At 52.0% G+C, this 27,795-nt stretch overlaps 9 protein-coding genes across 9 annotated transcripts; 3 read left to right on the top strand and 6 right to left on the bottom strand.

Moving 5' to 3' along the window:
* Positions 1-454: 454 nt before the first annotated feature.
* On the bottom strand, positions 455-2,104 carry VTN77DRAFT_8377 (uncharacterized protein; the record flags this gene model as incomplete). Its single annotated transcript, XM_069424868.1, has 6 exons — positions 455-1,094; positions 1,173-1,341; positions 1,397-1,675; positions 1,725-1,819; positions 1,863-1,926; positions 1,990-2,104. 6 exons carry the CDS (start codon positions 2,102-2,104, stop codon positions 455-457), a joined length of 1,362 nt encoding a protein of 453 aa, XP_069274791.1.
* A 740-nt stretch (positions 2,105-2,844) lies between these two features.
* On the top strand, positions 2,845-5,078 carry VTN77DRAFT_8376 (uncharacterized protein; the record flags this gene model as incomplete). Its single annotated transcript, XM_069424867.1, has 5 exons — positions 2,845-3,173; positions 3,225-3,801; positions 3,854-3,979; positions 4,038-4,882; positions 4,943-5,078. 5 exons carry the CDS (start codon positions 2,845-2,847, stop codon positions 5,076-5,078), a joined length of 2,013 nt encoding a protein of 670 aa, XP_069274790.1.
* A 650-nt stretch (positions 5,079-5,728) lies between these two features.
* On the bottom strand, positions 5,729-7,125 carry VTN77DRAFT_8375 (uncharacterized protein; the record flags this gene model as incomplete). The annotated part of the gene is made up of 4 exons (XM_069424866.1): positions 5,729-5,869; positions 5,977-6,557; positions 6,620-6,765; positions 6,863-7,125. 4 exons carry the CDS (start codon positions 7,123-7,125, stop codon positions 5,729-5,731), a joined length of 1,131 nt encoding a protein of 376 aa, XP_069274789.1.
* Positions 7,126-8,635: 1,510 nt separating this feature from the next.
* Positions 8,636-10,114, bottom strand: VTN77DRAFT_8374 (uncharacterized protein; the record flags this gene model as incomplete). Its single annotated transcript, XM_069424865.1, has 1 exon — positions 8,636-10,114. The coding sequence occupies one exon, from the start codon at positions 10,112-10,114 to the stop codon at positions 8,636-8,638; it is 1,479 nt and encodes a 492-aa protein (XP_069274788.1).
* A 969-nt stretch (positions 10,115-11,083) lies between these two features.
* On the bottom strand, positions 11,084-13,416 carry VTN77DRAFT_8373 (uncharacterized protein; the record flags this gene model as incomplete). Its single annotated transcript, XM_069424864.1, has 4 exons — positions 11,084-12,031; positions 12,084-12,344; positions 12,389-13,232; positions 13,295-13,416. The coding sequence occupies 4 exons, from the start codon at positions 13,414-13,416 to the stop codon at positions 11,084-11,086; spliced, it is 2,175 nt and encodes a 724-aa protein (XP_069274787.1).
* Positions 13,417-14,259: 843 nt separating this feature from the next.
* On the bottom strand, positions 14,260-17,812 carry VTN77DRAFT_8372 (uncharacterized protein; the record flags this gene model as incomplete). The annotated part of the gene is made up of 5 exons (XM_069424863.1): positions 14,260-15,809; positions 15,865-16,842; positions 16,902-17,342; positions 17,394-17,639; positions 17,692-17,812. 5 exons carry the CDS (start codon positions 17,810-17,812, stop codon positions 14,260-14,262), a joined length of 3,336 nt encoding a protein of 1,111 aa, XP_069274786.1.
* Positions 17,813-19,319: 1,507 nt separating this feature from the next.
* Positions 19,320-20,450, bottom strand: VTN77DRAFT_8371 (uncharacterized protein; the record flags this gene model as incomplete). Its single annotated transcript, XM_069424862.1, has 1 exon — positions 19,320-20,450. One exon carries the CDS (start codon positions 20,448-20,450, stop codon positions 19,320-19,322), a length of 1,131 nt encoding a protein of 376 aa, XP_069274785.1.
* Positions 20,451-22,292: 1,842 nt separating this feature from the next.
* On the top strand, positions 22,293-24,356 carry VTN77DRAFT_8370 (uncharacterized protein; the record flags this gene model as incomplete). Its single annotated transcript, XM_069424861.1, has 5 exons — positions 22,293-22,405; positions 22,480-23,124; positions 23,175-23,390; positions 23,443-23,723; positions 23,776-24,356. The coding sequence occupies 5 exons, from the start codon at positions 22,293-22,295 to the stop codon at positions 24,354-24,356; spliced, it is 1,836 nt and encodes a 611-aa protein (XP_069274784.1).
* An 854-nt stretch (positions 24,357-25,210) lies between these two features.
* Positions 25,211-27,460, top strand: VTN77DRAFT_8369 (uncharacterized protein; the record flags this gene model as incomplete). Its single annotated transcript, XM_069424859.1, has 8 exons — positions 25,211-25,546; positions 25,612-25,688; positions 25,764-25,815; positions 25,899-26,073; positions 26,126-26,149; positions 26,213-26,284; positions 26,360-26,860; positions 26,913-27,460. The coding sequence occupies 8 exons, from the start codon at positions 25,211-25,213 to the stop codon at positions 27,458-27,460; spliced, it is 1,785 nt and encodes a 594-aa protein (XP_069274783.1).
* Positions 27,461-27,795: the final 335 nt, after the last annotated feature.

The following is a 27,795-nucleotide window of genomic DNA, read 5'->3' as shown; positions in this document are numbered from 1 at the left end:
GGTTTCCAGCAAGTGAATGCCAACAGATGCGATTCTATCACTGCTAATTTAGACAGCTGATACTATCAAATGTCCTTTCGGCAGCCATTTACCCACCCTTCCTTGTGGTCAGCTTCTTGAGCGAATTAAGCTCCCGTGTTTGAGATCGCTTTGAGAAGATTTGTTGCAGATTCGGCCAAAAGAGGTGGCATGACACCAACGTCTTTGTGAATCTGAACTGGGTACTCCGTAGCCTGCCAGCAAGATCATTATTTTACCCAGATAGATGCCATCAGATTCAATTCAACAGATGCCGTCATTCAATTCGCAAGCTCCACGACCGGCCCAGAGAACGTCTTTCTGCCTCTTATCAGGTAGTAGACAGCACCGATTACGAGCCATCCCACCATCACGACAATACTCCAGTTCATGTTCTGCGGAGTGACTGGCTAATAGTTGGGGAACATACTGAAGATCATGGCAAAGACAGCCACAGAATAGCGAAGACGTTGATGGTAACGCCGAGCGTCTTCCCCAGTCGAAATGGGCCGGGATAAAGCCCTGCTGGTGCCCGCTGGTGTGCTCGTCGACCATAGAGCAGCATGAAGACAATCGGCGAGAGGTATGAGGCGTACATGCCGAGGATGGCCATGGAAAGGACCGCGTTGAAGGCGGTGTAGCTTCCCAGATACAGCAGTCCTAGCAGCATCTGGAGAACGACGACAATGACAACCATACGCACCGGTACCTTCAGCGTCGGATGGACGTGGGAGAAGAACTTGGAGAATGGAAGAGCGTCGTCACGAGCAAAAGCCCAAGCAGTGCGACTCGTCGATGTCACTCCAGCGGCATTTGCTGCCACTGCGACTAGACTGATACAGAGCGCCAGGATGGACGCTCCTGCGGAAGAATTTGTCACTTTGAGGAAGAGCTGCATGAAGGGAAACCCGATGGGGGAGTCGAGCAGACTGTTGAGATCACCCAGCGAGTACAGCAGGACGATGGCATAGACTAGACCAGTCAATCCATTAACCACCACACTGCCGACCATCGCTAGGGGAACATTGCGCGAGGGGTTTGGCAGCTCTTCGCTGAGGTGGCAGGCAGCGTCGTATCTGGCAATACTTGGTTTAGTTTCATCTTTTCTTCTCCAAGTCCAATGCACAATCTGTTCAAATTAAGCTTGCACTCACCCTAGGAACGGATATACAGTGCTGAGGACGCCCACCAGCCAGGATATGCTGTCATTTTCCCATCCACTTGTGTTGGAAGACTCCGTGAAGACGAATGCTGACGAATGCTTCTCAGACATTACCCCTAAAATAACCACGATTACGACAAATGCTACGACATGCAGCACACCTGAGTGACAGTCAGCAACACCCATAAGGCCATGTTGATGGCAGGCCTGCCATACCTGCAGCCGTGTTCGAATGAGGAAGAATCTTCGAACCCAGTATGTTGACGACACCTGAATACAACAAGACCAACCAGTAGAACAGCATCCCCTTCCATCTTTGGGGCACGTATGTGTTCAGATGATTCAGGGTGATGAGCCCCTGGAGCTGCAGTCCGGCTGCAAAGGCGGCAGACGCTGTCAAGACTAGCTGTCCGCCGATAGAGATCCACCCTGTGAACCAGGCGGACACGGCTTTTGCTCGAGCGGGAGCGAGACAGTTGACCCAGTGATACTGGCCTGAAGAGTATGAGATGGTCTCTTAGTACGTGATTAGTGAGAGAATCACCTCCCGCAGTGGGATAGATGGACGCAATTTCGCCCAGCGAACATGCTATGAGGACCGTACCGATGAAGGTGACGATGCTGTTATCCACAAGCACACTGAGTTGACACCAAGTAATTGAAATGGTGGAAACTAACTCACTAATTGTAGAAGAGACATGGTGGACCCCCATTTGTTAGGGCGGTTGCGACCACCGTCGACAGGGCTTCTCAGGTCGCCATCAGCGAGATCTGGAAACACCCGATGGACCAGATGGAGAAGCCGCGACGCAGTTCTTGGACGTGGCCCAGAGCGGCGAGCTGTTCTTCTTCGCTGAGGGGCTTCTCTGGGGAGGGATCCGTTTTCTTCTCATGGACAGGGGGGTTACTGTCTTGGGAGGTCATCTTGTATCAAGTCAAGATGAATCGGACGTCAATTACCAATGGTAGAATAACTTCATCTATTGTCAGAAGAGGTGTGAATTTTGGAAGAAAGAATCTGATTTTTGACAGTAGCGATATAGCAAATAAGTACATCCATTTCTACAGAGGAATAACCCCTCATTCCTTAACCGCTTGTCTCCTCCTCGGTATTTGCTGGCTCTCATCCAGGATNCTACCTACCTAGGTAGGTAGGAGTGATCCATGGATGACTTTCCTGCTAATTGCATATGTATACAGACCTGCTATATCTCACGTGGATACCTCGTCTAGATGGCATCTATCAAAAGTGGAGATTTCCCCGCAAATTCCAGGAACCACTCATCTTGTTGTTGGCCAATAGGATTCTTCTAACCCTCGTTTTTGCCTGTCTTGGACTGTGGCGGAATTATTCCGGATCGGGATGTCGGAACGGCCTTCCGAGATAACTGTTAAGCGATTGCGGAACATCCATTTCCGATTCCGAGCTCGACAAAGAAGGCACGTATTAACTCTGCTTCCAGTCTGCAGGGATTTTAATTGGAGATAGAGCGGTAGCAATGATAAGTACGGTGCGGGACAAAGAGAAATTTCAATATCTCTTTTTCTCCAACGCAGGCACTTGTCGACGAGATCTACCGAGGTCTCCAGCACTGGTGGCGATTACGTATTTAGATCCAGCACTACGACCGCAGAAGACAGCAGGATAGAACTGGCATTCGACGATGCATCATCCCCTGGCTAACCTGTCTCTAGACGAAACCAACGTCGCCAGAGATGTCATCCTCGAGGCCTATCCTGACCAGGTCATCTTCTTCCGCGAGATCTTTTTGCAGGAACCGCCCAAGGCAGAGCTCACCAAGTTCCTGGCCCTGGAGCACTCAGGAAGACTGAGCTCGACTACCCCGCGGCCGGCGCGTCTTGCCAAATGCCAGTATGATGTTATTGGATCTGACAAGGTCCCCGAGTATCATGAATCTATCGTGGATGTGGGAAAGAGGCAACACGTGCACCATGTCGTTGTGGGGAAACATCATCATGCTAGTTTGACACTGTAAGTACAACAGTCATCATCTTTTTTATTGCACTTGCTAACATCGACCAGAGCAGAGTTTGACATCCTTGTCGAAGTCTGCAAATCCTCGCCCTTATTTCAGGAAGCTCTCGCCGAATTCAAGCTCCCCGATGGGTTTGAAATCGTCATCGATCCGTGGCCATATGGCCCCTTAGATCGGACGGACGAGGATCGACGCTACTTCCAAGGCCTGATCTTTGCACAGGACACCCGGTCCGGAAATCCAGACTCGAACTTTTACGCATACCCGTTGCCCATCATCCCCGTCATGGACGCGCATAAGCGCGAGATTATCCGAATCGATAGACCTGCCACTGGTGGGAAAGGAGATGGCTTGACACAGCAGACGTTCCGGCGAGATATTATCAGCCATTGCAAGCCGGCTGAATACGTGCCTGAACTGCTGGAGAAAGGCACGAGGAAGGACCTGAAACCGCTCAATGTCCTCCAACCAGAAGGCCCATCGTTTCGAGTCTCGGACGAGTCTCTGGTGCAATGGCAGAAATGGCGATTCAGGGTTGGATTCAACCCGCGTGAAGGCGCAACCATTCATGATGTCTGGTACGATGGGAGAAGTGTGATTTACCGACTCAGTATCAGCGAGATGGTGGGTTCGCGTGAGATACAAACTAGATACACCAGCGCTGACCCTTTAATAGACTGTCCCTTATGCGGACCCCAGGCCCCCGTATCATCGCAAGCAAGCGTTTGATTTTGGCGATGGCGGTGCCGGAAATTGCGCGAACAATCTGGCACTGGGCTGCGATTGCCTGGGCGTTATTAAGGTGAGCTTTGGGCCTCTACGGACCTTGGAAGAGAAAGACGTCTGACGGTTCTGTACAGTACTTTGATGGTGTTGTCACAGACAGCGATGGGACATCCAAGGTATCGCCAAACGTTGTCTGTCTTCATGAACAGGACAATGGCATCGGCTGGAAGCACACGAATTGGAGGACAGGACGCGCGGTGGTCGTCCGAAACCGCGAGCTCGTGGTCCAGTTCATCGTCACGCTGGCCAACTACGAGTATATCTTCGCATACAAGTTCGACCAAGCGGGCGGCATCACCGTCGAAGCCAGAGCGACGGGAATTCTCAGCGTGGTGAGCATCGATCCGGGTAAGCGAAGTGATTACGGAAATGTTGTGAGCAATGGCGTTCTGGCCCAGAATCACCAGCACATCTTCTGCGTGCGAATCGACCCAGCAATCGACGGCCACGAGAATACCGTATACGTGGAGGAGTCTCACCCGGTGAAGATGAACCAGGCCACCAACCCGGCTGGCAATTTCTACGAAGTGCGGAAAACCCCCGTTGAGCGTGCCACCTGGGTCGATGCTGCTCCGGAGCTCAACCGGGTCATCAAGATGGTGAACACCAACAAAATAAACCCCATCAGCGGGAACCCTGTGGGGTATAAGTTCGCGCCCCTTGCGACACAGCTCCTGCTGGCGGACCCGGAGTCGACTCAGGCTCGACGAGCCCAGTTCGCACAGCATCACGTGTGGGTGACGAAATACCGCGATGGCGAGCTCTATGCCGGAGGAAGATATACGCTCCAGAGCCAGAGCGAAGTCGATGGGGTATCTGACGCTGTCAAACGGGGAGATCTGGTTCAGAACGAAGACATAGTTGTCTGGAGTGTGTTTGGCATCACGCATAATCCGCGGATTGAGGATTGGCCGGTGATGTGAGTCGACTTTTTCGAAAATTTCTTGAGAAAGTGCTAACTAACTTTAATTGCCATCAGGCCCGTCGAGACATACCAACTCATGATCCGTCCAGCAGATTTCTTCCTAGAGAATCCGTCCATTGATGTGCCGTCGAGCAAGAATCTGTCCTCGACACTGGCCCCTTCGGACTGCTGTACCAAGTCTAACCTGTGAACCACTCCAAGGGGGTGAACTTGTGGTAGTTTTACTGCGATCATTTCGTCGAGGAACTATGTATGTACTACTGTAAATAACTTGGATTCTGTGGAGATGAGGTAAAACCAGACCCATTGTTGACCTGACCTTCTTTACTACTGAACGTAGGTGGATAGGCCTGGATCAGCCACCTGACATGCAGATTATAATGAGGGCGTTGAGGCTGTAAGAGTATATGACAGAGAACTACAAAACATGTGTTAGGTAGATTATTTGACACCCCAGAAGGAAAGGGCACGTATCCCATACACTTTTGCCAGTGAAACAAAAAAAAATCACTGACTGACTGACTTACAGGGCAGATGATCTTAGTAAAACAAATGTGTGTGTATGTATGTATGTATGTACATACATGTAATTCATTCTGTCCGTTTAATAATAGGTGAGGTGTTATTTAGGTATCTGATAGGTATCAATCGCAGAAAGAACTTTGTCTCAGAATAAACCGGTAGGCAAGCAAGTAAGTAACTATATCAACCAACCAAGCTGGCCATATCCACGGATGGCTGACAGATGTGTACATATTACGTATTATATCTATCGATCAGTCTTCGCTTCCCTTCCTTTCCCTTCTCTTCTCGTGGCTACCGTCATTTTTTTTTTACAAATCAAACTACAACCTCCCTCAACCACGACTTTAATCTCTTCCCCTGCTCAGTCTCGGTTCGGTCCCCGAGCAGGAGATTGAACATGGGCGCGACGTGGCATTCGCCGTGGCCGATGAAGAAGTTTACAGATGGGAGGGCAGCCTACACAGTAGGCAGAGAACAAACAAGTCAGTATTAGGTCAACGTCAAACGGAAGTAGATATTGCATGGAAATAAACAAGGGTTCTAGAAAGTCGGCAAAGACGTACTTTTAGTTTTTCCGCAAACTCCTCAATCGTCGGCAGCAGGATCTCGTTCTCCCCCGCGAGGATCAACACCTCCTTCACCTTTAGCCCATGCCACCATTCTGCCGGCGCAGACGACGCATCGGTGTAGAAATCTCTCGTCCTGTCTGCCAGGTAAGCAGTGGCCCAGATCTTCGCCACATCCTGCGTGATCAAGTCGCCCAGCGGGGCGATGTCTGACGGGGGGAATTCCGTGCGGAGGTCCGTCCAGGGGGCGAGGAGGACGGCGCCGCCTAGTGCCTCTGAGACGGCCAACTCGTCGATCTCAGCGTGTGGGTGGGATAGATGCGATAGCACGCCTAGCGCGAGGTTGCCCCCCGCGGAGTCGCCGCCGAGGTAGATGTTGGCCGGAGCGCGGCCCGTCTGTAGGATGTATCGCAGACAGGCAACCGCTTGTTGCAGCTGCGTTGGGTAGGATGCGTGCGGGGTGAGCGTGTAGCTGAGGACGAAGACGGCGAGGTCTTTGCCGGCCTGGGCCAGCGTCTTGGGCAGGCTGGAGAGGAACTGGAAGTAACCTCTGGTGGCGGGGACGGCGAATCCGCCGCCTAGAAGTCACATTAATAACAAGACCGATTTTGGGACAGTCAGGTCAGGTAAGGCGCTGTACCATGATACCAAACCAAGACGTTCTTCGCCTCCCTATTCCCAATCCAATGGCCCTGGGCACCATATCCCAGCTCGACCGTCTGATTCGAGATACCAGATCGCCATGCAAAGAGCCGATACACAGTACTGGTCTTGGGGAAGATGAGTCTGAGCAAGAACCATATCAGCATATACCAGCCATACACCAGCAGATCGCAGGCAACTAGGCAGGTCGAGGCGAAGAGAAGAAAGGGACAGCACTCACTGCAGCTGCAACATCGTTAACCGCAACGTCGCCTTGCGCAGAATGGCATATCCGACGTGCAGAAGCAGCGTCCTGGCCACGCGCTGCTTCGGATTCTTTCGTTGCTTGCGGTGTCGAAACGGTCCTGTCACGAGGGCGAGGATGCCCGCGGCGGAGATGGACAGGAGCGCGGGGACGAGGTCGAGGGCTTCTGTGATGGAGACTTTTTTCTGCGTTTGCTGTTGGTGTTGCGGTTGCTTTTTCGCTGGTGAAGATGGAGACATTCTGTTGCTGTTGCTCCTTGTTCTCAAGACGAAAGGGAAGCGGGGAATTATCTGGGGATACAAAGACGAAAACGCATAATTGGATGAGGTCAAAGTCGAAATAAGTCAAAATAAGCAGTATAAAAAAAATCTCGAAATTGACCGATTGATCGAGTTGTTCTCCGTCAGTGCAGCAATTATCAAGGCAGTCGGTGTTAAATCAGACAGACACGTAAAGTCAATTAATCAATCGATGAGTCAATCAATGAATCGATAATTCAACAATTCACCTCCATAATATAGACAGATATATGAATAGGTAGTATTGTGCTGTATTCCGGAATGGTAACTGATGTCGAACCTTCTCAGAATATATTCGTATCAGAATCGGGTATATATATTGTATTCCTGCTATGACCAGTCATATTATTCTCATCAAGACTCTCCTCAACACGAACACGGCGAATACGTACCTGTATCTTATGTGTACCTGTACACAGTCATGTATGATGTACTGTACATACTTACTGTATGCACTGTGCTGTACAGTACATATAGTGCTGCTTGTATATATGTGCAGTCCCTTGGAAATAAATCCCTGGAACAAAGTCCAAGTTTAAAGCAGTCCCACAGAGTCAAATCACATTCTTCTCGGATCGATCTCGAGTTTCCCCTTCCCCCGCCTCCCATAATGAGGAACGCGAACCCCGTGCCGAGGCACATCCATCTGCTGCATGCCATGCACAGCAGGTGCTCTAGCCTCTAGGCTCCGTCCAGTCCATAATTTAATTTCAGACCGGGTCTGTGCACATGCATGCAGCATAATCCGTAGGTAACTTCCAATCCTGGAGATGACGATGTCGATCCATCTTTTTCTCTCTCCTGTGAGTGGTGTGTTAGACTCTCGAGTCTCCGGAGCAGGAAGATCTCTCTCCACTTACCCATCTTCACTCTGCTGAGCCTGCGGGGTGGCTCACTGGACAGTTAATAGTTTTCTTCTATATCTAGTAATCTACTCCATACCCTTGCTTAATGAATCCAAATTAATTAATTAATTAATTTTTGTCAGAATCGGCCAAAAACAACGCCGATTGGTTTCGAACCAATTTTGATAGGTATGCCGGTTTCTCACAACATTAATTAATTAATCGAATCTGGTAGTGTCGCATAACAAGACATTTTGATTGTCATTGTCATCGACATCGGCATCTTTCTTTTCTTTTCTTTCTTCCACCCTGAATAGAACGTGAGATTCTATTGACGATTTTTTTTTTAAAAAAAAAGAATAAGACAAGAGGGGAAAAAAGGAAAGAAGAAAAAAATACTTATTTAACCCCCTGATTCTGGACTTTTAATAGATATCTCATAATTATCATAATGGTAGTGATAGTACTCCGTACTCTATAGTCATTATGTCATAAGCCACAGATGTATCTCCATCCAGTACACGGAATTATTCGTCAGAAAAAAATTCCTAGCAGCTCACGTCGCCAAAAAATCAAGTAAACCAACCAGACCGAATGAAACAGATTTAATTCGCTCTGCTGCCCCTTACCAACTCCAACCCCGTATCCAACCGTCCAAACAATGCCGTGAACAGATCCGAGATGTAGTTGTCCCGCGGCAGCCACGGCCGCGTGTTCGCCGCTTTGGGCAGCGACTTCTCTGCGGTGGCGATGTACGTCGAGCTCAGGTTCAGCAGCTTCCGCGGCTGTAACTTGGCCGGGTCGTCGACGCGCGGGATCGCGGCGACGATGTTGCGGCGTGCCATGTATTTGAGCAGACGGCAGACCAGCAGCGCCGTGGCGTCGGCGCCTAGCGTCCATGACGCGTTCGTGTACCCGATCACGAAGGCCGCGTTCGGCACGTCCTGCAGCATCACGCTGTTCCAGATGTACTTCTCCGAGATGTCGATCTTCTCGCCGTCAACGACCACCTTTGCACCCCCCGCGATCAGCAGCTTGAGTCCCGTCGCTGTGACGATGATGTCCGCGTCGAGGGTCTCCCCCGAGTCGAGATCGATGCCGTGCTCCGTTACCGTCCGGATCGTGTCAGTCTTGACGTCCGCTCGGCCCGAGCGCAGCGCCCGGAAGAAATCCCCGTCCGGACAGATGCACAACCGCTGGTCCCAGGGATTGTACCGCGGCTTGAAGTGAGGATCGTGGGGTATATTTGCCGGCAACAGCCTCATGGCGCGTCGGCGCAGGGCCCATCTGGCCACATTAGGGAAGGTCTGGCAGAATAGAAATAACAGACGCGAGGTGAGAATCCATCCGAGACGCTTGAGCTTGTGTTGGATTATGGACGGCAACAGCCAGCTGAACCATGATCGCGACTCGTTGGGAAGGGCCATGATGTAGGACGGACTGCGCTGCAGCATGGTGACGCGAGAAGCCTTCTTTGCCAGCTCCGGGACGAGAGTCACCGCCGTCGCGCCGCTGCCAATCACCACCACCTTCTTGTCTGTATAGTCGAGGTCCTCGGGCCAGAACTGCGGGTGCACGGTGCGGCCTTTGAAAGTCTCGAGACCGGGAATGACAGCCGGCAGGGGCTCATTGTAGTCATAGTATCCGGTGCCAAAGACGACGAATCGCGCGTGAAAATATCGGGTCTGCCCGTCTGCGTCCACGGTGAGAGTCCATAATCGTTTGTCGGAGGACCAGTCAGCCGCGATCAGGCGATGGTGGAAGCGGATGTGGCGGTCAATGCCGTACTTCGCGGCCGTGTCGCGCATGTACTTGGAGATGGAGGGGCCATCGGCGATGGGATTGTCTTTGGTCCACGGATGCCACGCGAAGCCGAAGGTGTAGAGATCCGAGTCGGAGCGGATGCCCGGATAGCGGAAGAGATCCCACGTTCCGCCGATGGCGCCTCGCGCTTCGAGGATGGTGTAGGAATATGATGGTAGGTTCGTCTGCACGCGGTAGGCGGTGTTGATGCCTGAGATGCCGGCGCCGATGATGGCGATGTCGGTTGTTTCTGCGGTCGCGTAGCTGGCGTCCCCGTTCATGGCAGTCTGTTCTGTCGAGTAGCCGATCAATCGTAAAATCTGAAGGTCGTGCCTGACATCAATACATATACGGAGTACTCCGTAGACAGGGGGACTGGATCAATGGCAGAGGAAGACGTCAGCCAGATAGACAGTTATAATATGGCAGGAGGGTTTCTGGTTTTGTCAGCCAGCCACTCACTTCACATGCCCGAGCAGCCCGACTCCTCGGATTTCTAATTTAGCAGGCAGCCATCACGCGGAGCATTGGTCGTTACAGGAAAAGTGAGCGGAGTCCGCAGGAGATCTGCAGAAACTTAAAAAGATGTGTTGGCGCTATCCACGGTGGTTCCCCGGACTGCTGTTTAGGGACATTTTGCCTCGGCACGGTTCCAGGGACGCGTCGTCTGCCAGTGAAACAGGTTAAAATTATTACACCTTTCAGGTCCAGATCGCTGGTACGTACTCTGTATACAGGTGTATTATGCACAATTCCTCTCGACGGGATAATAATAATTTATCCAACTTCAACCGGATTTTGTAACGGAGGATATCGTGGACGGATCTGACTCGGATCGATCCGAGATCTGTGCACAAGCATCTCCTGCACGTCGGATGCTGGAACTACATAAGATTACATAATCATGGATAGTGATAGATGTGCAAAATATACAAGTCAGAGACCCCCCCATGACTGGCTGTCATTCTAGAATTTCCATTCATAGGCTACGCGAGACAGTAGTACACTGTCAGTGGTCGGTAATTGAACCAGTCAAAGCTTATAGCTGTACCGAGGCATCTGTCCATTCTAGGAATTGTGCTGCCCTGGCTACTGATCTGTTAGTCTCCCTCTGTAGATCAGATCAGTTATCATCACGCTTGACGAGTGATTTCACACGTCGCGTTCCCTCATCTAGGTGGAGATGATGGCGCTGAGAATAGCTCCCACGGCATAAGTACGATATTCGAATTCAATGGCCAGACTGGCGCTCAGAGAAGCCCCACCATGAGTCTGGTGAGCGCTTCGTCTTCAACGTGAAAGACATCAGCTGAGCAGTGCTGGGACGCCTCTCCTCTGGTAAGTTCAGATTCTTCGATGCCAGCTCCCATGCTTGATCGCGGGTCTATGAAATACTCCCCTGCCAGTTCAAAGAAATCGGTGAGATCCGCGTAGCCATTCAGCTCGTCGTTGGCCAGTGGTGGCATGGTGAAAGTTGAACTGGCGTTGACAGGCGTGGCCATCACGTTTCCACAGTCCATGCCCGGGGACTCCGTCAGAGCGCGAGATGATGCATGAGTATGCCGTCCATTCGACGGCTCGAGTTGGCGTCTGATGTGTTTGAGATTCTTGATCACTTTCTGCAACCGACGAGACGTCCTTCCATGTGTAGACGATCGTTTCACCGTCTCCACCGCCCGGTAAAAGTCGCTACGGCATAGATGGCCGAATCGCTCGGGAGCGTGGAAGACGGCCAGAAAGAGCGCCGCCAGCGCGGAAAAGAGGAAGTGGTTGAACGGCTCCGGACGGTCGGAGTAGATGGGTGCCACGCGGCTGAAATGATCCAGCGTCTGGATGGTATCCCTTGCTGCGTCTACCGCGATCTTGGCTCCTCCCGGATTCTCTTCGATGGACTGGCTGCTCAGGAGGTTCTGCTTGTACACGAGAATCCTCAGCTGATTCGCGCGAAGACACAGCAGCACCTGTAGCGTGGCCAGCCGATCGTTTGTATTGGAAGCAGGCCAGGCATCCCAGTCCTTGTTCAATCGAACCTCGTTGGGAATCGTGTCTTCCCACTGGCGGATCTGGAAATCGAGATATGTGCAGTTCTCCGACGTGACTGCACGGGTAGAGCTCCCCCATCCCACGACAAGGTTCCAGATTTTGCTCCCAAGACGACAGTAGGAAACCATACAGGTCAGATAAGGACTCAGCTCTCCCTTTCACATATCAGCTGCCATACAGTATTAAGAAGAGACGAGTCCAACGTACCGGTTCAGGAAGGTTCGTATCCATATCAGAGTCCTGCAGCGCAAACGGCAGTCCTGTCTCAAACGAAAACTCTTTGTCAAAGACGTAAATGCACCAGAAGAGCTTGATGGCCCAGGAGCGCTCCAACTCCCCTGGGAAAACCCCTCCTGTTTTCAGCCAGGTATCCCAGCGATGTAAACCCAGCTCCATAGCTCCGCGAACGCACAATCCGATCATCCTCCAGGCTATCACGTCATCGTCCCTGTAGGAATGATACAATGACTAGAGACGTCAGAAAGGTACTTCCCAGACATTTGTAGACCTACCAGGAGCACCAGGATCATGAGCTCTTTCATATCGACTTCGGGGACCCTAATTCGACCCGCAAAGGTGTCTTCGACACTGGCCGCCAGGCGGGCTCCCACCTCACTCCGGCCGTGAGATTCGGTCAAAAGAGCGATAGCAAGAATGATCTTCAAGACTTCTACATCTCGTGCAAAGAACCACCAGTCTTGTTCGGCACTATTGGGGTTGCTGGGACAAGCGCCGGCAGATGGGCTGGTCCTGTCACGGTAGTAGTCGACAATGAACCGGCGGATGCTCTCGAGATCCACTACCGGGTACATGATTCCCACTGCCTCCTCGTAGACGTCAACCAGCCTCAGGGCATCCCGCTCACGGAGAGCCAAGAGGGGATTGCTCGGGCAGAAGGCCGCATCTTCGGACTGGGGCGGTGGTGTCGTGGTTGTCGATGTCAGGACTCCACTGACGAGTTCTGAATTGTCCGTCTCATCTGCATGGGAATCGCCCGTCGCGCTGGTGACATTGAGCCCGAATTCGCCACTCGTTGGTCCAACATAACTGGGAGACTTTGGCGTCCGGTTCGCCCAGCGACTAGCATTGCCATGACTGTTCTCGTGCTGAGCATGCGTCTGAGGAAGGGCAGTTCTCTGAAAATCTCGGATCTGAGCTGCCATCGACCTCAACTCGTGCTGCATGGCCGCCATTTGCTCTTCCAAAGCCTTGAGTCTGGTCGAGGACGAGGACCTGCAAGATGTTGTTCCGGCAGACAGATTCTGCGACGCATACACGCAGGGCGTCCCATCCCTAGCACACCGTCTGCAAATCTCCTCTCCACTGCATTTCAACTTTCGCCTTTTACATTCGTTGCTGGCGAACCGATCAGCAAGTAAGCAACAAATCATTCATTCATACAGGGCTATTCGTCGTACCAGGCAACCAGGGTATATTTCCCTCTTTTCCTTCTTTCTCGATCACGTAATAGATCTTGGTTGCTCGCGTTTCTCTTCGGAGGTCCCCCTAAGGCCCGGTGCGGGTGAAGACCGTCGTCCATGCTTGTTTTCTTTTCTTCCTTTTCTGTCCACTCATCCAGCTGCAAATTGCCATTGGAGGTAGAAGGAGCAAAGACCTACTCCCGTTGCCATTGATTGTTGCAGACGAAATGCGGTTGGTCGGATAAGCAGGTATCTTAGCGGGGTAAATATAACCAATCCCGTCCCGAATTATTAATCTAGCCCTGCGATTGTGTTGTTACGATGTTTTCCAAACACTGGGTCCGAGGTATTCTAGGCGAAAGTATTCTACATCGTTAACTGAAGGTTGATCCTAATCCCGCGCTTTCCTTGTTCGTCGGCTGCGATCGTCCAACATTGGGCTCCTTCCTGTTTTCCACCCGACGGAGGCACCTAACCTAGGCCGTATCTTACATTACAAGAGGTTGTAAGTACAGCCGGGCTCATTAAGGGTACTTAAACCATATGGACTAGGGAGCTGTGTATCTACTATACATATTTTAGGATCATCTGATTTGGCTACTGTCACCAATACATCCATGATTGGATAGTTCCAACGTACAGGTACCACTTTCATTCTTAGAGTCGGTATTGCAGACGCTTAGGCTTAAAGATGACTCTGCCAGAGACTGAAGCAAGTCATATTGAGAGGCTAACGACTGATGGAGGAAGAACAGAAAGATAGGCTTTTTACAAGCCAAAAACCCCCATATTTGGTAGATTCCCATTAAGCAGCCAGATCGCAAGCTCCCAGAACCCTCAACCTGCTCCGCAGCCGGCGATCCTCAGAACGGGGTATATATGATGATGTATACAGTATATATATCTATATATTCATCATCGGAAAAATCGACATTGAAATGAGTATCCGATTCAAATGTGAATCACGTAAAAACATCCGTCACAAATCGCTGCTTCGTCCGCAACCTCTCGAAGAACTTCTCCACCGCAGTGTCTTCATCGTCATCGTCGACCTCCGCCAGCTCGCTGCTTCCTTCAGCGCGGATCCGCCGGCGCTCGGACAGGAAGATCTCCCGACAGGCATCGCGGACGGCGTTGCCGACGCTGGTGCTGCCGCAGACGTAGATGCGCGCGCCGCCCTGGAACAGCGCGATCAGCTCGTCCCGGTCCGCGAGCATCAGGTCCTGGATGTGCTGGCCTTTTTGGGCGGAGTCAACGGGTCGGCTGTACGCCCAGCGGACTTCGACCGCGCCCAGACGCTCCCACTCTGCCAGCTCGTCCGCATGGATGTCGTCCTTGCCCTTCGTGCGGCAGCCCGCGTAGAGGATCGCCTTGGCGGGTTTCTCCGCATCGTGCTCGGAACTCTGAGCCTGCCGCCCCCGGATCTTCTCCGCCCGGTCCATGATGAACCCTCGGAAGGGCGCCAGGCCGCTCCCCGCACAGGCCATGATCATTGGCGTCTTCAGGTCCACCGGAGGCCGGAAGCCCGTATTCGACGGCCGCACGCTCACGTGGGCGAGTTCGCCCGGTTTGAGGTTGGACAGGTAGGTCGACGCCACGCCCAGGTACATCTCATCCTCGGCGGAGAGGCTGCTGTTTCCGGAAGCGGACAACGCAGGTGCGTTCAGAACTGACAGCGTGATCGTACACTCGGACGGGTCCTGCAGGGGAGAAGAGGAGATGGAGTACTGCCGCACCCGCATCGGCGGCAGCATCGTCAGATACTCTCCGATGGACAGGTTGATGGCCGGATACCGCAGCAGCAGGTCCAGCGGGCTAACCCGCTTCTTGACGATCTCCTCCGTGAACCGGGTCGGGCTGGATGCCAGATACTTCAGCTCCGCCTGGGTGTCGGGATCCGAGGCAGCCGCCTCGGCCAGAATGTTGACATCCCGCTTCGACGCCGGCTGGGACAGCTCCACGTACGTCGAGAGAAGCTCGAAGGCCGAGATGGGAACGTCCAGGGGAATGACTGGGCTGGTCGTCGTCCCGGGAGCCTTCTGGATCCGCAGCATGGCATCCCAGGGTAGGCCAAATCGGCGAATGGCGCGACGCACGACGCTGCTTGGGTTGACGGGGAGGACAGCGAGATAGTCACCACATTGGTAGGTCATATCGGACGGCAGTCGGAACCGCAGTAGGCGCTTCGCCGGCACATCGGGCGGCGTGAGGAGTCGGTTCTCCAAGACCAGACTCTCCTTCAGCTGGAGACCCAACGTGGAAGCGCGAATACCCGTGCTGACTTCCACCTGCAAGCCGGACTTCTGTTTGGCTGCTCCCTCGGACTTCGAATCACCGAACGCGGACGAGACAGCCGGCCAGAATGCCGATTCGCTCCAGCTGTCAAAATCGTTGAAGATATCGCCCAGGGCGGAATCCGCAAGCCCAATCTCACACAACCGATTACCTCCGTGTTCGGCGACCAGATGGTTGACCGCTTTGGGGATCCGGTGATACGTCGCATGCCAGTCATCTGGGCGCGAGGATTAAACAAGTCGAAAAAAAAAACTATGGTTTGGGATACTTACGGTGACCACAACCAAACACAGCGTAGTTGACCCCTTCCAGTTCCTTCCCCTTGAGTCCGCTCAGCCACTCAAAGAAGTGAGCTGCGTTGTCTGGTGGCTGGCCTTCGTATGAAGAAGTGATGAAGACAACCGGCTCAGACTTGGGAATGTTCTGCATGGCGGAATCGAGCGCATCAATCTCAGCGGCGTAGCCATACGCTGCCGCATCGTCGGCGAGCCGTCGAGCCAACGCTTCACATGTTCCCGTATTGCTTCCAAAGAAGATGTGAAGTGGCTTGCCGGATCCTGGCTTGGTAGCGGAGGCATTCTTCTTCTGGTCTCGGGCTGCCTCCTTAGGTACCTCGCCGCCATTTAAGATCGTCTCCAGAGTGGTTGCTTTCAGACCTTCCCGCAAAGTGGCTCTCATCTGGAAGTCTTTGGGCTTTATCGTCAAGGTCTCTTTGATGCGCAGGTTGTAGCTCGGATCATCGAACTGGAAGTTGAAGTTCTGCAGCAGGACGGCGGTGACGATCAAGGCCTCTTGCCACGCGAATGGGCGGCCAATGCAGGCCCTCATGCCGTTGCCGAACGGTTTCCATGCGTTCTTGGGCAGTTTCTCGAAATTCTCATCCAGCATTCGCTCCGGTTTGAACTCCTCAGCATCGGGCCCGTACACTTCCGGATCTCGATGGAGCTTCGGCAACAGTATCACGATCTTTTCACCCTTCTCCAGGGCGTATTTGCCTTTGCCGAGAGTGACCGGGTCTTCGTGGTTTTTGGTCGGGTGGGGTTCGACGGTGATGGCGGCGGCCGTCGGCTTCAGACGGAGGGTTTCACGCAGACAGGCATTGATGTAGGGCAACTTCGAGAGGTCGTCGACGGTGAGTTTCCTGCGGCCCACCACTGTGTCGACTTCCTCCTGGGCCTTTTTGTAGGCATGAGGGTGCTTCAGGAGGAAATAGAAGAGAAAGGACAACAGGCCGGAGGTTGTTTCGTGGCCTAGAGGAAGTCAGCAGCTGTCAACACAAGCACAGCCGTTTTCTCCAGTAACTAGTTACCTGCGATGAGGAAAGTAATCATGTTGTTGATGATCGCGTCATCCGTCAGACCCTGGCCCGTCTTGGGGTCTTTTCCCAGGATCATGGCGTTCAAAAGATCTTTCTTGTCCTCTGGATTCTGCCGCCGGTCGTCGACCAGCTCCTGGGCGATCTTCTTCAGGTGGGCGATGTCATTCCAATACTTGGTGTTCTCACTGGTAGGCAGGTTGTTCAGGATTTCTGGGCGGCGAGCACGGGCTCCGGAGCCTTGCAGGAAGCCGAGCATGGCGTCAACAAAGGAATGCATCTCCTCGCGGTAGAAGGAGTTGAAGCGGGTGCCCATGGCGCACAGGGCGATCGTATCGAGCGTCAGACGCGTAAAATCGTCGGTGACCATGATCGGCACCTTGGGGCCTTGACGCGCCCATTTCATCACCAGCTGGGTGGCAATGTCATACATTTCTGTTGGAGTCAGCAACGATAACTCCGGCAGATCGATGATTGCACACTCACCGTCAAACATGCTCCGAATTGACAGCGGGCCGAAGGCGGGCACCAGGATGCGGTGGGCGATGGCCCAGTTCTCTTCGCCAGGATACTCGGCAGTGAAGAGGCCATCATGGACGCCGTTGCGGATCTGCCTCAAGCTGGAGAAGACGGCCTTCCGGAAACGCTCCTCGTCGAAGGCCTCGTCGGCCAGTTCGTGCGAACTGATGAGGACTCGCGACTTGCCCAAGGTGACCAGACGATAGATGGGGCCTGAATGCATTGTTAGTCACATGTTTTCCCGATCAGGCAGGTCCTTCCATACCGTAGTTGTCTGCGAGGAGCTCCAGGCTCTGCAATGGCAGCTCCGGATCGACGTCGTAAAGGTTCCCCAGCAATGGCACCCCAGGAGGCTTGGGGATGGGAGTATATTGCGGCTTTGTCATTTTTCTTTCTCCTTGTGTGCGTCTCGATAAGTGAGGTTGGAAACAGCAGGATGGCTCGAATCATAGGTATATAAGATTCCCGACTCCCGGGAAAATCTAAAATCTCAAATCAGCAGTACTTGACGTCGTCATACGCCATCAGAGCACTAATGAGGGGAGTCGATCCTTTGGCGGAGGATCGGGCCAAATGATCTGGCCGCATCCGGTTGGACCAGGCGCATCCCGCGTTCATTGTTATCCATCTTGGAATAAACATTCCGTTCCATTCCATTGTTAGACAGCAACAATAAGAATAATCAGGGAAAAAAAAACTTAATTCAGCAGAACTTGGCTGGCGGCCCAACTGGTGATGATCACTCTTTCTGATCTCGGACCGTCAACTCTTCGGACGGGGGTATGCCAAGACAATAGGAACTCTTATGCTGATCCGGGGCTGCAAATAATGCTCTGGACCTGTCCTTCCGGGCGGCCAACCAAGGAACCATCACTTGGCCAGTTGGGGGCCATCCCAACATCGAGGTTGGGCAACAACAACATCATCGTGTTAGTGATATGTCAAGATGAAAATTATGACTAATTCAGATCGACGAATGTCGTCAAGAAAGGAAATGGCAGGTACGGAGTACGGAGTACTCCGTACGGTGAAGTACTCCGTACCTTGGCAATCGGCAATCGGCCCGGTCTCCCTCCACCTCCACGGAGTCGCCGATCGTGGCTCCAACAGGCGGGGCTCAGCACAGCCATGCAGGCTTTATCCAAGATTTGATCGCCAATCAATCGAAAGGCAAAGACAATAAGCCACCGGGATTGTATTCCAAAATCCTTTGCTCTGCCGAGGTCCATCAGACGGATGTACTTGCCGTTGACCATTATTTACTGCGCTCATAATTCACTCCCATTATATTCTCTGTTCTGCACAATCAGATAAGCACTAAAATGCGATTTGTACACGCATACGGAGTCTCCGTACTCCGTACTCCGTCCATGTCTACGAACAAATGCTTATTCCAGGAACCTTGACCCCCGGGTCCACCTCTATAGTGTGGAAGATAGGAATCGACGCCAAAAAAGGTGACAGGCGACCAACGTTAGGCAAGACTATATCATCTGAGTTGTATATTAATTATCTTATCTTATCCTAACTATATAACTTCTTAGAAAATCACTATACACGCCTATATATATAGCCTTTTACCTCTTCGCATTTTGACTTTTACTTCCCACTTTTTTCTCCCTTATCTAAGCAGTTTGGTAACTACATACCCTTACTAAAGTAGCTTCTTCTAACATAACCATGTTTTCTCACATTAATATTTTCCTTTCAAGTGCTCATGATATCTCTACTTAAGTTCCTTTTACTTTAATAGTTTTTCGTTTTATTTTCCTTAAAAAAAAACCCCTTCTGCAATTTATAAAGATTCTACAGCAAAACAGCAGTTACTAGTCATAATGAGTCAGGTAAGAAACGGTGAATGGCAAAGAAGGAAAACACCGAGTATGTCGTAGGTTATATCGTAGACTTTATATGTGACTGCAGCAAGGCGACCACTTTCTCATGTCGACATAATGTCGCCCAGTACAGCGGTGTCCGACCATCCCCATCGCGACACTCAGGGTCCACGCCCTGTGCAAGTAAGAGCTCGACGACTGCCTCGTGCCCTCCCTCCGCTGCCTGCGACAACGCCGTTCGATTCCGGAACCCATCATTGCGTGACTGTGGATCAACGCCCTTCTCGAGGAACAGTTCGACGACCGCTTTGTGCCCGTACCGAGCGGCCATGCCCAGTGATTCCACGGCATTGTGGCCGTTGACATCGAGATCGATGTCTCCATCGAGGAGCAGTTTGACAATGGCCACATTGCCCTTTATTGCCGCAATTTTGAGAGGCGGCGGATATTCCGGTCCATGGAACACGGCATCGGGCTCTTTCTCCAGGAAAAGCTTTACCACCGTCTCGTGCCCATTTCGTATTGCAGCGATCGCAGCACCCTGCACTTGGCGTTGAAACCAGGAGTCTCTCATCGCCGCCCGTTTCTTCACTTCCAGCAATAAGAACTCCGCCGCGGCCGCTTGCCCCTTTCTCGCTGCACAAGCCAGCGGAGTGCCGTCATGCCTGGTCACCCAATTTAGATCCGCGCCCGCGTCGAGCAAGAGCTTGATGATGGACACATGTCCATTCATGGCCGCCAAGGAGAGAGGAGTGTGATGATGGTGCTCGGAGAAGTTGGGATCTACCCCTTTCTCCAGGAACAGCTTGACCAGCGCCTCATGTCCGTTCAGGGCCGCATATGACAGCGGGCTCGAAATCAACTGCTCGTTGAATTCTAAGCTGTGTCCGACGACCCAGACACGCAGGGCCCCCGGCGTCGTGTAAGATGGCGCGCTGGAACATGGTGGCTGCACGGCCGCGCCTTCTCGTAGAAAGTGGTGAACCGTTGCCTCTCGTCCGTGTTTCGCGGCCCAGAGCAAGGCCGGGCTGCCAAAGTTTCGGATATTGTGTTGATAGAGAAGAGGATTAACAAGACGATAGAGCAGGCGATTTGTTCGAGAGAAAGCGTTAATGTCGCGTTGTGAATCGAGATGCTTTGCTATTAATTGGAGCAGTTCATTGGGCAAGTCAAGCAGTGACTGTGACATTGGAAGGTGGCAGCTGAGACGAAGCAAGAAATCAAGGACTACTGTTGTAAGTAGGTAGTTGTTAATTAATGAGGGCGAAAAGTGACTTGACCCGTGTCCTTAATTAGGGCGGGGTACAAAACCTCCTACTGCAATAGCAAGTCAACATTCCTATATGAGCTCATATAAAGCATTAATTAGAGGCTGTTACAGTAGACTGTAAAAAAGAAGCGAATGTTATTGCTGTAATAGCTATTGACCTAGTGCTCCATACTCAGTATATATGTGTGATCCTTACTGCAGATTTGAAGCTATAGATTAGGTAAAAGAGCCTTAATCTCTCTAGTCGATCTATCAGATTATTACACGCCATCATTTCACTACTCTCCGGTTCTCACTCTTAGAGCCCAACATCGTGTCTTATGATCCTCCATAGATTGTGGTATGGTTATAGGGGTGATTAGAAGAATTCAATTCTTATTTTAAGTACTCGACTGATGTCTCCGTTGTGTGTCAACTTATGCTCCTTCAATATCAGGNACCGCTGGGTAGTTGTTATTCCAAGAACAGGATGAGAAAGACAAGTGAGCAAGATAGAGTTGCTTTCTGCTAGCAGATTTCCGCGTAGTATAAGGATAAAAGGTAAATAAAGGAATAATAAAAAAAATTATAGGAACGTCATTTCCCTCTCTCCTTCCGTTCTCCTCATTCTATCTGTGTTGAGTAGGCTGGGCTCAACATTGAGCTGAAAATTGAGCCCAGAGTCTTCTCCCATGCTGGCGCAGAATCATGAAGCTCCTCCTCGAGCTGACTCTCGATTACTGTACCAGTTATGCAACATCGCAAGACTAGCCTGTCTGGATGTAACGATCCTAGTCCTGTCTCTTCCATTCAATTCCACCAATCATGTCTGTGAACAACCATGGCGGCTATCCAACCAGTCGGATTCCACTCCAGACCATTGGGCTCGCCGTCGTACTCGATGACCAGGGACCAGGTCCGCGTGTCGGACTCGGTGTCGACAGCGAAGATGCGCCCGTAGGGAATGCTGGTCGAGTGCTCGGAGAGCCCTTCTGGGCGGCGGAGGTGCGGCGGAAGCGTGGCCCAGGCGTCTGCTACCGTCACAGTCGGAGATTCCTTCATTTCTTCTGTCGAGACTGCCAAGAAAAAAAAATCTAAAGTTGGGCGTCGGAGGAAAGACGGTTTTTCGTTGTCACCCGAGCCAAGGCGTAAGGATTCTATTCAATGCCAGTTGACTGGATTCCCCATGGTGAAGGTGCGAATGTGGGAAACCAGATTCGGCAGCCAAAGCTGATGTCAGAGTTGGGCTGAAAGAAAATCCCAACATCGCAATCGCATCAAGAATCGAGCTTCCTTTCTACAGCTATGATATCATATAGCAGTATATAGCCTATAGTACAGAGTACTCCGTACTCCGTAGTGCCTATCGCCCAACAGCACACGACTTTCGCTTCCAATTCAACCAATCATGTCGTCGGAATAACGAGGTCTTCCGTGTGCACTGTCCCGGCTCCCTTGCTGATCGCCGATCAGTGTTGGCCTGAAACCTCTCGGCAGGCCCAACCTCCGAGAATGGGTCCGCCCGGGATTCGGAATATACAACTCCGAAATCCGTCGACGGGATTGGAACCTTGCCCCCAGGCATTCTGTCCATACTGCATGATTCAGGTATTGACTATTAATAATACCTGTTTCACGGATTTCGCAGAATCTTGCATTACCTCCTAATTGTCTTGAGTCAGACTTGGTCGGTCTTACTTTTTGTTGTGTTCCCGAATCCGTCGGAGATGAGATTCCCGCAGTGACGCTGCGTTATCAGATCCAGACTTGAAGCAGCAAAGCATGGAGTTGAACACAGCATCTGCGGGGAGACCGGCCCCGTACGGGCGGGCTTGTCTAAATTGCGCCCGTGCCAAATGTAAATGTATTCTCCGTAGCGTCGGCAGCTGCGAAAGGTCCGTCATCTGGCAATCATATCAGATCTTGGCCCCTGCCTCACCCAACAAGCGATATGCCAACTGAATTGCAGATGTCACCGGCTGAACAAAGAATGTGTTCCATCGCCCACAGTGCGGAAGCGTAAGCCAAAGACTACTGCTGCGTCACAAACTGCGCGGCTCGAACAGAAGCTGGATGGGCTGGTATCCCTGCTGAAGTCCGCGACTCGAGTGACCCCTACCGTCGACAATGCCACTGCCGCTGCGGGCTGGAATTTCGCTGAGGTCGAAGCTTCCGCGCAGGCAGCTGCGCCGAATCCATCAAATGTCTCGAATCACAGGCCGATGGAGGGCATCGGCTGTGGTCCTGTGGCGAATCCCATCACTCTCTCCCCTCTGACACCAGGTTCAGTCTCGGCGCATGTCCAGCCCTTTGCTTATGCTCTTCCACCCGACCTTGAACCGTCGCCAGAAGAGGCAGAAGATTGTCTCAAGACCTTTCGGACGCGAAACTTGAAATATTTCCCATTCACTTACATCCCGGAGAGCACCTCTTCGCAGCAGTTGCGTCAAGAATGGCCCTTTTTCTGGCTGTGCATTATGGCCATTACGACCAAGACGGTTTCCAAGCAATTAGGCCTCGGCCGGGCAATCCGACAGATCGCCTCTCAGGAAATTCTGGTGGATGGCGAACGAAATCTGGACTTGTTATTCGGACTTCTCGTTTTTGTTGGATGGTATGTGATTCGTAACAAAGAAACAAGAAACGACCTGCTAATGTTCCCAGGGGCCATTACCAGGTCCATAGCGGACCCATCATGACCGTTTACACCCATCTTTGCATGTCTCTTGTATTCGATCTGGGGCTCCATAGGCCCCTGCAAGAAGATTGCAACAGAATGCTGCGGTGTTTCTCGCATGTCCATCCCAAAATACGACTCCCTCAGACTCGGACTATGGAGCACCGGCGAGCAGCCCTGGCTTGCTTTCTGCTGAGCTCGAGGTTGGTGCTCCGGGGTTTTTTTTTTCCCCGGTCCCCAGGCTAACTTGTCTAGTATTGCGTCGTACCATCAAAAGTTCGAGAGTATGCGCTGGTCGCCGTACCTGGAGGAATGTCTGCGGATGCTGGCTGAAAAACCGGAATATCCCACCGATGAAGCCTTCGTGTACCAGATCCGACTGCAGCTGATCATAGAAAAGGCGGTTCCCATCTGTGTGCGCAATCGAGAAGTTGAGCAGGTGGAGAGTCTGAGAGTGTCGATCCTCTATCTCAAAGGGCTGCAATCGCAGTTGCAGGACGTGAAGAGTAAAATTCCACCGCACTTAGAGAACAATGGTAAGGCCACAACTCCGCGAATTGCGTGGATGCAGGCGCTGACAGCTAGCAGAGATATTGTTGCTGCAGGTCCTGGCCACAGAAGTGGCCGTGAACGAGATTGCGCTGTCCCGCGCTCCTTTGGTGTCGGTTGGATGGGATACGGACTTTCAGGCGCTGGAATATCTCTACGCATGCCTCCAGTCGATCAAGGCCTGGTTCGATGTGTTCTTCAAGTGTCCGCCGTCGGCATACGTGGGATTCTCCTTGCTCACCTTTGCCCAGCTGGGATACTGCATCTTCGCCTTGCATCGACTCTCGACGCTCAACGATCCCGCGTGGGATACACGGTTTGTGCGCAGCACGGTCGATTTCTCGCTCGTTCTCGACCGGGTCCTGAACAATGTACACCAGGCGAGGGCGGCGTGCGGATGGAAGATCGGCCATGAAGAGGACGCCTTGACCAAGTCCACCAAGGCTATTACCGCTCTCAAGAGCTGGTGGGAATCGAGAGATGTGGATTCCGTGCGAGCCAGCGTACCGGTGGGAGGGACTCCGGCAACGGAGGAGCAGCTCCCAACGGCAGGGGTCTTTCCTGCCTTTGACGACGATGATCCTTTGTTGAAAGATATCCTTGGGCTTTGGGATTTGTAATATTAGAGTACTCTTGACGAGGTTAGACGGAAGGGTAGGTGCACTATGAACTTGTATATTTCTGCCAGACGGTGCTTTCCTTGTCATTTACTCTTTCCCCTCGTAGAGCATGCAAGCAAGGGAAGTAACTATTATAGGCAGGCACGCAAGGCATGCAGCCCTGACCCTAGGCCCTAAGCCCTGGGTCTGGCATCTGAGCCAATAATAAGCTCCGCCGACTCGCCAAGATCTTATCCTCCCCGGGCCTCCTTACTTTTGCCTTTCCTTCCCTCCCCAACTCTCATTTTCTCTATTTTTCGCCCCTTCATTGATTTTTCTTTTTTTTAATTTCTTCTTCTCAACTAAATTCATCCAATAACGTAATGTATATACTAACACTACACCGACGATCAAGGCAGCGCTCGGGTTTCGGCGGTCAGGAACTCCGAATCCCGATCTCACTATGTCCTAAGTCCGATTCCCGATCCGGTCGTCTTAGCTTATTTCAGTAGTTTTGCTGCCTGGTCCCGCAGCTCAGGCTCCGCTCGGGGAAAAGTGGGCACGAATTCCGCTCAGGGAGATGTTATTAATTTAGCCGATCCATAAACAGAGAAGAATATTAATCTCTTTGTTGTGAAGAAGATGACGAATTCCATTTTAAGGATCTATAAGAATAAGAAAACTGCAGGTTGTTGCTGCAGGTCGACTCCTGGCTTATTAGTATAGGCAGGGGGAAGAAGAGGGTTGATATTAGAGCTCCATTGCTCTTTCCTGCTCTCTTTCTGTTATCTTTTTTTATCTCTGTTGATCGTATCAGATCCCATCACCATTTGCAGATTGCATCACTTGTGTTACAATCCGCCTTGTCCAACGTTATGGACACAGAGAAACTTGATCAGGTGCCTTCGGGCCCTATCCCCGATCAATCACTGCCGAACCACGAAGAACACGCAGAAAAGACAACAGCAGCGGCAACAACCTTACCGAATCAAACTTCTCCTTCCAGCTATGATCCATCCCTTCAGAAGAACGAAGACGATGAGAAAACAACGCCAGCAGATGCCACAAAAGTGGCTGACAACGCCGACGAGAAGCCCGCCGCACCGACGGACCAACAAAATTATATCACCGGAGTCAGGCTCGCCCTTGTCGCGTTGTCGGTGACAATGGTGGCGTTTTTGGTCTTGCTCGACATGAGCATTATCGCTACGGTAAGAACCCACTGCCTGAATCGTTTTTTTATGCATGCAGCGTGTTGACGATGATCAACTTTTAGGCTATCCCACGTATTACCAGCGAATTCCATTCTCTACAAGACGTGGGTTGGTACGGTAGTGCGTACCAGTTGGCGAGGTAGGTCCTGTCGTCTCTATCATCTGAAGGGAAACAGTCGACGGAGTGATGGATTGATGCTGATTCTCTGATCAGTTCCTCTCTCCAGCCCCTGGCCGGCAAGTTGTATTCGAATTTCCGCTCCAAGGTGCGTCACTGCACATCATAATCCTATGTACTCGTTATTCCATTCAGATCGAGAAAATGAGGATGTCGCTAACGACAAGTCAGTGGACTTTCCTTACCTTCTTCTTCGTGTTCGAACTCGGCTCGTTGCTCTGCGGCGTAGCGACGTCGTCGAAGATGCTGATTGTCGCACGAGCCGTGGCTGGCCTGGGATCTGCCGGCCTGATGAATGGCGCTCTGACCATTCTGTCTGCGTGTGTGCCTTTGCACAAGCGGCCTGGTATGTTTATTCTAATACCCCTGTTTTATTATTGGTAGCTAACGGTGAGCAGCATATTTTGGGGCAATGATGGGTGGTAAGTGTAGAAACGTTCAGCTACGATGGAGGCATCTCTGACCACTTTGTCTGTTGTCGCTAGTTTCGCAACTCGGCATCGTCACTGGACCTCTCATTGGTGGTGCATTCACAGAGTACACGACATGGCGATGGTGTAAGTTCACACATAACATTCGCATATAGTAATATGCCTAGGTATATAGGTATATGCTAACCTGTCTATTGACAGGCTTCTACATCAACCTCCCCATTGGCGGCCTCGTGGCCATCCTGCTCTTCCTCATCCACATACCCGAAAACATCAAACCCAGAGATATCCCCGTCTCCCAAATCATCATGACCAGACTCGATCTGATCGGCTTCGCCCTGTTCGCCCCTGCGGCGATCCAATTCTTCCTCGCACTCGACTACGGCGGGAATCAGTTCGCCTGGAACAGCGCGACGGTGATTGGGCTCTTCTGCGGTGCGGGAGCCACATTCATCCTCTTCCTGGTGTGGGAGTACTTCAAAGGCGACGAGGCGATGATCCCGTTCTCCATGGTGCGCATACGAGCGGTATGGTCAGCCTGCCTGGTCCAGCTCTTCTTCTTCGGCATGATCCAGCTGGCTGCGTACTACCTGCCCATCTACTTCCAGGCCGTGAAGGGGGCAACCCCTATGCTGAGTGGTGTCTACTTACTGCCGGGTATCATCAGTCAGTTGTTCGCTGCTGTAGGGTCGGGAGCTGCAGGTGAGTAATGGACGAAAATGGCGTATTCTGGACAGTGCTGACAGAAACGTAGTCGGGAAACTGGGCTACTACCTCCCCTGGAGTCTGGCCAGCGGGATGGTGTCGGCTGTCAGCAACGGCCTTCTGTCCACCTTTACCCCATCCACCTCGACTGGCAAATGGATCGGATATCAGATCCTGATGGGCGCGGGACGTGGCATCGGGATGCAGATGGCGCTGATCGCGGTGCAGAACTCGCTGCCGCCGGCGCTGGTTTCCATCTCCATGTCGCTGCTGTCGTTCTCGCAGACCTTTGGCGGCGCCGTCTTCCTGACGCTGGGTGACACCGTCTTCACCAACAGTCTGGGCACGGCCCTCCGCACCGACGCGCCCGGCGTGAATCCCGCCGCCGTCGTCGCTGCGGGTGCGACGGGCATTCGACAGGTCGTCCGCGACCCTGCCCAGCTGGCAGGTGTCCTGTCCGCATATAGCACGAGCGTCGATCACGTGTTCTACCTGACGGTGGGGTGTGCCTGCGCCTATTTCTGCTGCGCGTGGGGGATGGGGTGGAAGGATATCCGAAAGAAGGAGCCGAAAGAGCCGCCGAAGGAGGAAGTATAATCAAGCAGGACGGCAAGTATTCAATGTGCAGCAGCTCTCCTCTATATTCTATGTGTATATTCATTTATGGTCTACATATTATTGCACATGTACTACATAGACAGCGGACGGAGTTGAAGCGAAGCAGGTAGATAGTCTTTTTATTCTCAACTCTGACAGTTATAATGAATAATGAATAATGTATATTAGGAGAATTCACCAGATGCATAGTGTCACATTGCATTGCACTTCCAATTGCTTACTCCTTGCTGTTGACAGGTATGTTTTGATGGGGCAGACTGGTTCTGGCCGCCTGAGGCTGCCATGCCTTCCAGGTCAGGTGATTCAAGACAAGT

Source organism: Rasamsonia byssochlamydoides (assembly GCF_041956645.1).
Source record: "Rasamsonia byssochlamydoides strain NRRL 3658 unplaced genomic scaffold VTN77scaffold_70, whole genome shotgun sequence".
In the NCBI taxonomy this organism is placed as follows: Eukaryota; Fungi; Ascomycota; class Eurotiomycetes; order Eurotiales; family Trichocomaceae; genus Rasamsonia; species Rasamsonia byssochlamydoides.
This window is presented reverse-complemented; position numbering and strand designations above follow the sequence as displayed.